A 12,310-nucleotide genomic window follows, 5' to 3' on the forward strand; every position below is an offset into this window, starting at 1 on the left:
TTCCAATGATCTCTATTGATGAAATGGCAATCTTAGATATTAAAGCAACCATTGCATTGCCATTTCAATTACATGTACATGTAAGTTTGACAATGCAAGATGAGTGATGAAGGCCAAGAAGTCTGCCAATAATTAAAGTGTGCAATTAATGCTGCAGCTTTTTTATTGTCTCATTTTCTTTGGCGTTACCAAACAAAGCAATTCTTCATTTGTGATGATTTCATTGAAAAACCAACAATGTAATGGAAAGTGCACAACAATAACAACATCCCTGGGGTCAACCTCCTTAGATAACCATTGTTATTATTCATTCAAAATATTTCCCCAATTCTGACTCGCTAAAAGAACACACATAATTCATCATAACCAGTTACTGATGACCAAATTTGGAAGAATTTTGTGTTTAACGAGGAAATGACGTCAAAAATGCAGCCCCCTACAGGTTAACATACTGTCACAGAGAAGACCTGGGGATGAGATTGAGTTGTTTTGGTTGTGAGAAAAAAATGGCGGACATTTCACTCGTTTCAAGAGTAAGAACTACAGCTGAAACTGCTATTTAAGTGAGCTCAGTACTTTGAAATTTTTTAGAACCATTATTATCAACCTCTGTGGACTTTAGTGGGTGGTGGAATTGAACGCTTGGAGGATTCTGTTCGGCCTACAGGGAGTCTCATCCCACCTGGCTGTACATGGTATCAAACAAGTGTCGGAGAATTCAAGCCGGACCAAAATCTTGTTGTGACAGCTGATGGACAGGAGGTACAGATAGAATGTAATTTTGTTTATAGAGGCTTGACTCCAATGATTTTTTTGGGATCTGGAATTTCCTCATTTGAAGTTCGGGATTAGAGGTATTTTTAAGCAAAATCAGGGCGAGATTTGGGATTGAAAGTATGGACGGGAGGTGGGAGGCCAAAAATAACCCTCAGGATTAAGGGATTACACAAAGTCTTGGGTCAGGATTACTTGATTGAAAAACCCTATAGGGGACCCTCTTTATAATTGTCTTTAAAATACACTGTACGACCCATACAAAATGAGCAGCGCTGTTGCAGTGCTGCAGTCAACAACTTCAAGAAGCACTGCAAAAGAGCTGCAAAAGGGCTGGTCTGCGGCAGTTGCAAATTTTTACTAATGTATTGTTCAATGCAAGCGTGTTTTTATAATATAAACGAATTGTTTGAAGTGAATAATAAAACAATTTTTGTATTTGGCCTTTGTTTGATCGGAGGAATTATGCAAATCTCTGGGGGTGTTTTCATATCCATCTGGGCCAATGACACCCTCCTCGTTCGGGTCATCCAATAAGAATATTGCTAATTATTCAACTTGTTGTTGTGATATACAGTAAGCTTATCTCCACAAATAATGTGAATGCACTATAATAATGTCACTTTTTTGCTAAACTGTTACACTGTTTCATATTTCAGATTGCCTATGAGTTTCTCTTTGTTGCTGTTGGTCTTAAATTGAGGTTTGACAAGGTATGTCAAAAATTATGACCCTCTCGGGACTAGAGTAAATCCCAGTGAGTACATTTAGCTCAACATACTCCCTAATCATGCACTACAATTTACACTGTAAGGAAGATTTAGTGTCATAGACAAGGGATTCTCCAAATAGAGGAGTAATAGCAGCAAAGAAATCAATGTTGAGCCATAAACCATTAAGATTACTTTTATTATATAAAACAGATAAAAATGGCTTATTGGTGGTCTTGTCTGATTTGTCAAATTACGTATCTTTGACTGGATTCCTTAATTCAAATCGTGTTAAATGAGGAATAATAAAGGGGGGAATAAAATACTGACCACAATCAACTCCCTGACTCTGCATTAATTAATAAGTGATTATTAAAAAAACGAAAGCAAACAAAAAACAATGCAAGAGAAGTAAAAGAAGGGGATGAGAGAAAGTGAAAGGGTGAAAGGTAAAAGTCAAAATTTTGCTTTTAGATGCACGTGCTCAAACTTCACAAGGTTGCAAAGTGCTTGACTTTTAAACAGTGTTTTGGGCAGTTTTGGTTCTTTTTCGCCAGATAGTGACTAGCAACCAGCTTGACTATACATTTACTTGTACTAAGGCCCAGTTCATACAAATGTATGTCAAACTTTTCATGTACCGAACCTAAACCTTTCAATTAAGTGCATGGAAAAAAAGATCAACATTTGAATCAATTAAGTCTGACATTTAATTTCGGTCGACGCATGAATTAAGTGTCAGTGACCCACATGGAAATTTCGACTGTGGAGCAACATCAATTTGGGTCGACCCAATTAGGTATTAAGTTCAGTACATGAATTGATCGACGTTTGAACTGGGTGTACGCCTTAAGAAAATGGTGTTTTTTAGCAAAATTTCTAAGAGCAAATGGGCTGCAGCTTAAATTCCTTGGAAACTGTAATTGTTTTTGGTTGCGGTATATTACAGGTTATCGGGCTGCCACAAGCATTAGGAACTCCTGGTGTTGGAAGTAACTACTCACACTTAACAGTTAATGACACATGGAAGGCCATACAGAATTTTAAGGGTGGAAATGCAATCTTCACTGTGCCAAATTCACCCATTAAATGTTTGGGTGCTCCACAGAAAATCATGTACTTAGCAGAAGCATACTTCAGAGAAGTAAGATTTTTGTTTTTTTATCATCATTTGTCTTTTCATTTATCATCTAGCTCTATCAATTAATTAAACTATTTACCTACTTTTAATTGTTAGTATCTTTGTACACTCTCTCCCTTTAATGTTTTTCAATTGTGTGAGCTTTGTAATTAGTCTTGCAAATGAAACTGCCTCCCATCAGTAACCGCACTGTGGTAGTGGTCAACTCAAAAGCTCTGCTCTTTCGGCCACTTATGCACTCTTCTTCTGTAATACTCAATGTAACATACTACTATTATTGTATTCATGTACTTTTGAATGAGTGTGAATAAAATGAACTTGCACTTGAACTTTCATTTAAAATTGAAAACTAAATAAATATACAGAAGAGGAAAAAATAATAATCATTTGCATGAACAACAATAATAATAATTGTACAGCGTATGTAGGACTGCTGGCAGAATGAACTTGTGAAAAGTCTGCTAGGTACATGTATAGTATTGATTCACTGTGTACAGTCCTCTTTCTTTCCTGTAACGAACATCAATCCTTTTCTGCCTGTTAATCAAGATAATGATATATTTTTTAAGAGACTTAGTTGTCAATGAATGGTATTGTTTTCTTTTTTTCAGAACAATGTACGTGATAAAGCAAATGTCATGTTCAACACATCACTGGAGAGAATATTTGGTGTAAAGAAATATGCTGATTCATTGACAAAAATTGTGGAGGAAAGAGACATAAAGATAAACTTCAAGAGAAACTTGATTGCGATCAATTCTGATACACAGGAAGCTACCTTTGAGATCTTAGATGGTTCACAGCCAAAGCGACTGGAAACCTATGAGGTAGGCTGACCAGCTGCCATAATACTAAAGTGTAATTAATCCTCTGTGCTTAAAATTGGGTAGAACATGTAGGTAAAATTCAAAAGACTTGTTGATTAATTAGTGCCTGATATTATCAAGAAACAGGTCTTGCTGGTACATTGTGGTGTATGTGTTGAAGGTGAAATGGATTTGAGTTAAAATCAGTATTTTACCCAGTTTGATCCAGCATTTCCTTTTGGTTTCCAGCCCTAATTATTCACAGGAGTCTGAGACAGAGAAAAATTAAATTCTGGTTTCACCTGATAACAGATTTTTATAGCTACATGTACAGCTGTACAATATAGTTATAGTCTTTTGTATACAAGTATAGTAGTTGGCAAAGTTAGGACACTGTTGAGTGAACTTCTTAATATGAACAAATAATTTTTTTTTAATATTAAAATTAATACATTTACATGTATTTTACCCATTAAGCCCCAATATCTACCTACAAATTCTCCAAACTAATCTTCATACTTTTCCTCAAAGAATCAGTTGAGGAAATTTGCTCAAAGATCAAAGCATTAATTTGCTCATGTGATCATTTATTAATTTTCATAAATGGTTCTTTATATTATGTATTGATATTGTTGGGAGGGAATTGAAGTTGGTCACTCTTGGGACGTAAGAGTTGTGATTAAATAGATGTAGCTGTCTTTTTTTTTTTTTTCTGTCTTTGGGGTAGGGTGTAAGAACAGTGAAATACAGTTGATCCTCCGCTAACGCCCACCTCTTTACAACAGCCACTTTTGTTCATCCCAGCGGACAAAAAATCTATACATTGAGTCTTGTTTAAAACCTTTCTACAACGGCGATCTCTTTACAACGGCCACTTTCTTCTGTCCCCAAGGTGACCATCGTAGAGAGGTTCAACTGTAATGCAGTTATATGTTTGAAGCTCATGATCAGCGGCTGTGATAAACAAGTCTACTGACAGTGAATAGTTTTGCCTTGACGGATTGAATTATTCATAAAATTGTTGTGAACCTAATTAATAAAATAGCTTAGTTTTTTAGACTGTTTAAGGGATGAGTAATATGTATGTGATGATTGTAGAATAACATGTATGTTTTGATGCGTTGCAGTATGACATGATTCATGTGACACCTCCCATGGGACCACCAGATTGCCTAATTGGAAGCCCCATCTCAGATGAGACTGGATTTGTTGATGTTGACAAGATTACAATGAGACACAAAAAATATTCCAACATATTTGCCATTGGTGACTGTGCTAATTCACCCAACGGTAAAACTGCTGCTGCCGTGGCTGGGCAGACTGGTGTAATCAAGGCAAATGTGATGGCATTAATTGAGGGACGAGCTATGCCAGCTCAGGTATAATATTTATTTTGCTTACACTACCCAGAAAGATGCACATGCAGAGTAGATAGGTAGATGTAGATAGATGCTGAGTAGATTCATGTAGATAGGTCAGCAAGGACCTCACAAAGCCAGTTTATTGCGATTGTACTATATTTAAGATACATGATGTAATATAAAGACCGCACAAGTTTACAAAGTTACAAAACCCACTATCAATGACAAAAATTGAACCTCTAAACCAAATAAATATGACACCACCAGATATGATTAAACCCAAAACCACTTTGTGGAATAAAGGGAAGGTATACCCCGCTTGCTTAATTCAGCAGTGGTGCCGACAACTCAGGGGCAGAGGTGCACGGAAACTAACAACTGCTAAATGCCTTGTGCTAGTAAAACAGCTGTTTCTGGCTGTTCTGTGATACTTCACTGTCAGAAATACCATGATAGACAGTTGAAGGCAGTTACTTGAGTTTCTGGTGAATTTTGCTACATTTGTATAATCATGGATCCAAGTAACTATTTTTGAATGTGTGTTTTGTCTGCATGTACCAGTATTTGAATGGAACACTCATACATCTAATTACTTGATTAAACAATGTATTTACTTGACTGTATATTTATCCCTGGGGCTCAGTCAATCGTAAGGTGATTCACAGATTGAATTGCATTATTAAATTTCCTACTCTACACTTTAAGTTTGTTGTTGCCATCATGTACTCAGATGTCTTGCATGCCATAGAATCTAAATCTAGGTATACATTGTAAATATTCAACAATTTTCTGAAGGAATTATTATTTTTTTTCAACGACAGTATGATGGATACACATCATGTCCGCTTGTCACTGGTTACAATAAACTAATTCTTGCTGAATTTGACTACAATGGCAACCCTTTGGAAACATTTCCCTTTGATCAGTCAAAGGTAAGTGTAAACAGTACGTGGCTATGCAACAAAGTTAACAGTTGAGGAGGTGGAGGGGGTGGAGCAGAACCTCTATGACCTGCAATCACGACATAATTGTTGGGACATTGTACTCAAATAGGGTAACTACAGAGACAATTAAAGAATCCACACCCCTCCCCCCTCTTCTTCATTCAAGGTTGGGGTGTTTGTTGTTTTCTTTAGATAGCACAACATTGCATGAAGGGGATGGGGGAGGAAAAGCCTTATTTTCCCCTCTGGAAGTCAGTAAAGTGTCAGAAAGCCCCTTTAGGGCAAAGTGTCTCAACTGCATAATTTTGTCACGGATTGTAGCTCTGATACAGTACCTTCTTTTCGGAATTCTGCCTGTATTTTGGACTCCTAGATCCTTGCTTTGTAAGTTACTTGTACTTCTAAAGGCTTCTGAACCCATGTTTATAATGTACATGTACAGAAAAGCAAGGGAATACATTTAATTTGTTTCATTCAAATTATTAAGCCACTTTTTCAGTGCCTTGGAAGTCTAGCTGACAATAAAGTTATGCAAGTCAAATAACATTGCAGGCCTCACTACCTGTTGTAATTATTAGTCTCTTGATTCTTACAGTCATTAGAAATTGATTAAAGAGACCATAAATGCACAAACGCAAATTTGGTATATTTTTTCCTTTTTTTCCAGGAGAGATACACAATGTATTACATGAAAAAAGATATTCTCCCTGAAGTCTACTGGAATGGATTAGTCAGGTAGGCCTGCAGTACCATCCAAAAAGCTTTACCCCAGTGTAATTAAAATAATGTACAGTGTATGAAGTAAAATAGCGTCAGTCATTGTAGTTCACTGCTTTTTCAGTAGGCTGCTTTGTTATAATATCAAGCGAATTTACAAGTTGAATTTGATTAATAATAATGCTTACAGAACACATTAATGTTATGTTTTAAATGTTTTCATTTTCTTATTTCCCCTAGACCTCCTTAATTAAAGTTAAGTTGAAATACATGCACATCTCCTTGTCTAAAAACTCTTTTCTTGGTTCTGGTTTCTATTTCAGGGGCCTGTGGCCAGGTGTGTCACCACTAAGAAGAACTCTTCATTTGGGAATGAGAGGATAATTCTTTACCTGCACCCTGCACAGGATGGAATTGATCTATGATAAAGACCTTGATCTATCAAGGAGCCCTCCTATTGTTTGCACTGATCAAAATTTAACAAAAAGCACAAGACAAGTCAAGCAAGATGCAAGATCATTGTTCCACATTTTAGTGGGCCAGAGGACATTTTTTGCATTGTGTCAGTCACTTGTGTCTTGTTCGCATAATAATATTTTCCCATAATATATTTTTTGTAAGTAAGTTATTTGTGATTGGTCAGAGTATTGATTTAACTTTGTGGGACTTAATTTTAACCTGCTGAATGAAAACTTGCTAAATTAAAGTTCCAAATAGTGTGATTTTAATGCATTTGATGATAAAGTTATATTGAGTTTGATTATTAATTTTTTTGACAACACTTGTCTGTAGAGAGCCTTTAGTGTAAAATAGCTACAGTCATGTAAAGCATAAAAGTGGCAACCAAAAAATTGGATTGTGCTTTCTTCTACTAGCATAAAAAGGGACCAGTATAAAATTACTGAATTTATGATTAAATAATTTTCTATTTTTAAAATAATGTATGTAGCTGAAAAGTTTTTTAAAGTACTTACACACTGTATATTTGTAGTTTATAGTTAGTATGGGAATTAATGCATTTCTCACAACTTAATAGATTGTTTAGTATAGTCATCACAGGGGCGGATCCAGGATTTTTTTTAGGAGGGGGTGCACTCGTCTCTTGCTCTACTTCAACACCAATAAACCACATAGTTTTTTTTTTTTGCAGAATACCAGTTGTATTAGAAAACCGCAGGTCATCTCAGGGGGGGGGGGGGGGGGGGTGCGCACCCCCTGCTTGCTTCCCCAAGATCCGCCCTTGCATCATAAAGTAACAATTGCTAATCTTTGTAGGGAAAGTAGTTTACATTAACCTTCAGAAGCTGCTACAGCATTTGTTTTTCTTAATAGTAAACAGGGGAGCTGAGTATTTTTTAAAAGCCTCCTGTCCTCATAGATCTGATTCTTAGACATTATTATTTATCCCTATGAGCATTTTCGCCTTTGCAACAGACATTTCTTGTAAGTAGGACAAAATTTAGTTAGGTAGTAGTTTAAGCAGACTATTATTTCCAGTGCAACTTAAATTAGCATGATTGCACTGCAGCCACCAAAGGCTTGCCATTCTCTGTGTTTTGGATTTCACCTTAAATTAATAACATTATTTAGAATAACTGTGAAACTCACAAAACCGTGAACACCAGAAATATTTATGTAATGTTATTGTGTTGCAAGTAATAAGCCAATAAGGTGCAAGATAACTAAACTGCAAACAGCAATGGTAATTAGTTTGTGGTTTTGAGGTTTGCTTGTGTATCCTGAACTTTATTGTGATTGGCCAGTACACAATCAACATTCCTGAAATTTTTCAGGTTTCCATGGTTTTCTGAGTTTGACAGTAGTTATTTAGGGCTCTCATAGTTACAGTGTATGGATAGACAAAAAAAATCAATAAAAAATTTAAAAGCTCTCAAAAACAAACAAAAAACGGAAGTGATGTATCGTGCATTATTTTGTTTTATGGTTAAAGCCACAATCAAATTTGTTTGAGTACAGTACTTTAGGTACAGTACCAGTTAGCTACAGTTTAGGTACATTACCAGTTAGCTACAGTGAGCTGCAGTGTCACAACAGATGGTTCCAAAAGTATGAGGGTTTTATGGAAAAGCAACTTCGAATTCCTTTTGTATTAATAATAGTACATTTTACTCAAAATATGCATAGCTTTGAAACAAGTATAGTTTTTGTGGGCACTTCAATATACAAATTTGTTGGTACCTATAGGCTTCTTCTTGTTACTTTTGACATTTTGTTACATTTTAAGAGAGTTAGTTAAAAATTCTTGCAGATCAGGAAAGATCAGGACAGAGCCATAACCGAGGATGGGTCACTGGTTAAGGTTCCTGCATGGATAAGATAATTCATTGATACATGTAGATATCACAAACAAAACTGGGAAGTTCAAAGGAAAAGTTGATGTAGTAATTGACCACTCCAGAAAATACCATAACATACCATAATGCTCTTTGTTTGTCACCCCAAAATTTTGCATAAGCATTGTTTTCAGTTTCTCTTGGGGCCATTTTAACTCCCAAGAGAAACTGAAGACGATGCTTATGCAAAATTTTGGGGTGAAAAACAAAGAGCATTATGGTATGTTATGGTATTTCTGGAGTGGTCAATTTTGAAACTGCAAGTCAAGGTTTAGGGTTAAGATTCAGTGAGAATAGGGATGTGTTCCAAATCAAGAAGTTTAACATGTATGCAGCAATAGCTTTGAGGTTGTTATCAAAAGATATTAAATATAGTGAACAAAAGGCTAGTGCAAATCCAGAGGCAAATATTATGTGGAACTTTTCTGAAAGCTGAGACTGACATAATAGTCACACTTCTGAAAGCTGTTGTTTATTAAGAACTAAAAGAAATTTTATGAAATTGTTTTCATTAAATTGTCCAACCACATGACTTTAAAGTGTAATATATGTATATACAGTAGTTTAAAACATGTTTACATCCCATTTATAAAACTATTATTTTCTTTTTGCTTTCAAGTAGAAACTGCTGCAGTGGCATTACTTCTGGAAGGAGTGGATACTGTAAAGCACAGCAAAATGGTAGTGGCTGTGATAGTAATATTACAATACAATAATATTACAGTTTTTAATCTTTAAAAATAACACACTCAAAAATAAAATTAAAGGGAAATGATACATCAAATACCAATCCAGTAATACGCTCCTCATTTTAATAATATTAAGCCCCCCAAATTTGAAATGCAAAGGCCCCCTTAGCCCCTGAGAGCTCATACAGTGGAAGTTCTCATAAGTGAACACCCTCAGGACCCGAAAAAGGGGTCTATAAAATGGAGATAGCTGCTTATGGAAATGTAAAAATATATAGTTTCTAAGGGAGTTGAGAGAAAAGAGGTTTTGTAAAGGTAATCAGTTGTAAGTAGAGTTGTCCTCTTACAAGGGTGTCCATTAGGAGAGCTTCCACTGTACTTGGAAATTGCTCTGTGGAGTGCAAGGTTATTGCCAACAACACTTTTTCAAACTCAACTCTACTGTAGTCTAGAAACTCAGTCAGCAACACTCTTCCTTTGTTCTCTCAATTCCAGGTGGGGGAGTACTCCCTTATATGGCCTATATGGAGATGTGCCACTGGACAGTGTATGGTTTTCGACCTCTCTGTCCTAAACAGGGTTTATAATTTCATGTGAGTCTGTTAAAAGGATATATCCTGCACAATTGATTTGATTTCCTAGATGAATTTTGCTTACAACAGCAATGAATATAATGTGAATTTGCTCTGTTACAATTGCCAATATATGGCTTTAAAACAAGATGGCATGTATTTTGTCCTCTGCCCTAAAAAGGGTAATAAAATTGAGGGTGGTGTCCTAAGCAGGGTATGTATTTTAGGATATTTTTGACCTAGACAGGGTCAGGGTTTCAAATCCTTAGCAGCACACCTATACCCAAATATTGGTCGAGTACCCACCCCGCCTCTTGGGCTCTCAATTCAGAATGTTCGGGATGAAGTCCTGTAGACTGGTGTACTGCACTACAGAAAGTTCTCATTCTATACAATACTAGAACTGTATATTGAGACAAGCCCAGGTACAAGGTTGTTATGCATCAGATTTATAGAACCACACCCTGTACATTGTATAGAATGTTTTGTCAACTTGTTCTAATCCAGAACAAAGAACAATATCACTTCATTCCACTCATGCTTACTTAACAAATTATTAAAAGATTTATAAAACCTCTTTTCTGCAGTTTGTGTCATAAAAAACTAAAATGAAAATTTAATATTAAATATTTGCGAGTGATAAAAAATTTACACCATTAGCACATATTACTGTCGTCAAGACGCAGTTGTAACATCATCAGTCTTCTCATCAGGGATATCACAGTTAGCTTGATCATCATCAACTCCTCCATCAGGTTGGAGTGAAGAGAGTTTCTTTATAAGAGCTTCTCCAAATGATTGAGAATATCCAGGACTAACTGAATCTAATAAAGCATACATTGTCTCAAAATACTTAGATGCCTTTGCTTCCTGATTCTCATCAAAGTTATCACCAACAACCTAAAATGTTGAATAATTTTTCAAATAAGCATTAAATGACAACACTGAACATGTTACAGGTAAAAATGAAATTCAGGTCAAAATTTTTTAACCTATGTTGATTCTCAACTTCTTTTGTCTTTGATTCTGACCATAATTCATAAATAATTTAGAGCTAGGAGACAAAGGAAATTACAAAAATCAAACTACAATCATGGACAAAAGTCTTGGGGCACTTTTGCATTTCTGGGTTGCTTCCAATTCACAAAGGGCCAACCCCTCCCCTCACCCCACAAACAACATTTGACGCATGCAGAGTTTTTACCTTTTTAACTTTTTTTAATTTTCAACTTTGTATAGGGTGGGGGGAGGGAGTACTGCAAGAAAATTTAACCTGAATTTAATTTTGACCTGTAACAAATACAAACAATATTGATTTTTAGGTCTTAACGCAGGGAGTACAAGGACAGGATAAATCAGTGTATTATATATTATTATTGCTGGAAAAGAAATTTTGAAGGTGTGGCCTAAAGTTATTATTATATTATATTATATATACAAAACAACAAACATATTAACATCGTTGAAATAAAATTGCCTTGGAATGTCCATACTACTTTGTTCAATTCTGTGGTGGTAGCTGTAGAAGATCGTTTTCCTGCATGTAGTCTTACAAAATAAGTGAAAGCTTTAATGCAGTAATAGTATTTATTTATTTATCTATTGCAGCGGTGAAAGCGGCTTTTCAGTAGAAAAATTATAATAACGAGTCGTACGTGAGGTGAATTACCGCCGGGTTTTGTTTTTGCGACCCACTTTATCGCAAACAACTCACTTTCATATATTCATAATTTCAAACTCATTGTTAATTATAGCACAGAGCGATGAATAACTAAGGCATGGAGAAAAAAAAACATAACTTACCCGAAATCCTAAGACACTAAGTTCAATGCACAGGCTTTTACATTCCTTAGTCAGCACATTCAAGTAAACACACTCGCGAGAAGAGGGAAGCTTCCTTGAAACGCTGATCGATTTGACGGTGAAACCAATGTCCTCTATCACAGCTTCTGCTTCAACTTTGAAGTCAATCTCTTCCTCATCCATTTTCGGGAGACAAAAAAACAAACTTGAAAGTTTTTCCTTGTCCTTCCACAAAATGGGCATTGATTGGTCTTTTACATGATCATTTATATGCACAGGAAACAAATCCCAACAGACGAATGAAAACAAAACAAAACGAAAACGAAAAAACAAAACAAAAAACAAAAACCGGCCGCGACCAGCAGTATTTGGTATGCTGTCATGCGTATAAGACTTTGAGCCCACGTCATTACTGTTTTCAGCAATTTTTTTCGATAAG

General features: G+C 35.7%; 2 protein-coding genes across 2 annotated transcripts in view; one reads left to right on the forward strand and one right to left on the reverse strand.

Moving 5' to 3' along the window:
• Nucleotides 1–7,393, forward strand: part of LOC140935155 (sulfide:quinone oxidoreductase, mitochondrial-like) — an 8,719-nt gene extending 1,326 nt beyond the window's left edge. Inside the window, exons 2-9 of the mRNA XM_073384686.1 lie at nucleotides 592–762; nucleotides 1,434–1,487; nucleotides 2,434–2,628; nucleotides 3,237–3,452; nucleotides 4,559–4,810; nucleotides 5,614–5,724; nucleotides 6,404–6,471; nucleotides 6,777–7,393. Of these exons, the coding sequence (XP_073240787.1) occupies nucleotides 592–762; nucleotides 1,434–1,487; nucleotides 2,434–2,628; nucleotides 3,237–3,452; nucleotides 4,559–4,810; nucleotides 5,614–5,724; nucleotides 6,404–6,471; nucleotides 6,777–6,837 (1,128 nt within the window). The 3' untranslated portion in view covers nucleotides 6,838–7,393. The remainder of the gene's footprint in view (nucleotides 1–591; nucleotides 763–1,433; nucleotides 1,488–2,433; nucleotides 2,629–3,236; nucleotides 3,453–4,558; nucleotides 4,811–5,613; nucleotides 5,725–6,403; nucleotides 6,472–6,776) is intronic.
• A 1,864-nt stretch (nucleotides 7,394–9,257) lies between these two features.
• On the reverse strand, nucleotides 9,258–12,200 carry LOC140935156 (GSK3-beta interaction protein-like). Its single transcript, XM_073384687.1, has 2 exons — nucleotides 11,872–12,200; nucleotides 9,258–10,968 (listed from the first exon to the last, which is right to left on the reverse strand). Exons 1-2 carry the CDS (start codon nucleotides 12,112–12,114, stop codon nucleotides 10,744–10,746), a joined length of 468 nt encoding a protein of 155 aa, XP_073240788.1. The 5' UTR covers nucleotides 12,115–12,200; the 3' UTR covers nucleotides 9,258–10,743.
• Between the last annotated feature and the right edge of the window lie 110 nt (nucleotides 12,201–12,310).

The sequence above is a fragment of the Porites lutea genome, chromosome 4 (assembly GCF_958299795.1).
Source record: "Porites lutea chromosome 4, jaPorLute2.1, whole genome shotgun sequence".
Classification (NCBI taxonomy): Eukaryota; Metazoa; Cnidaria; class Anthozoa; order Scleractinia; family Poritidae; genus Porites; species Porites lutea.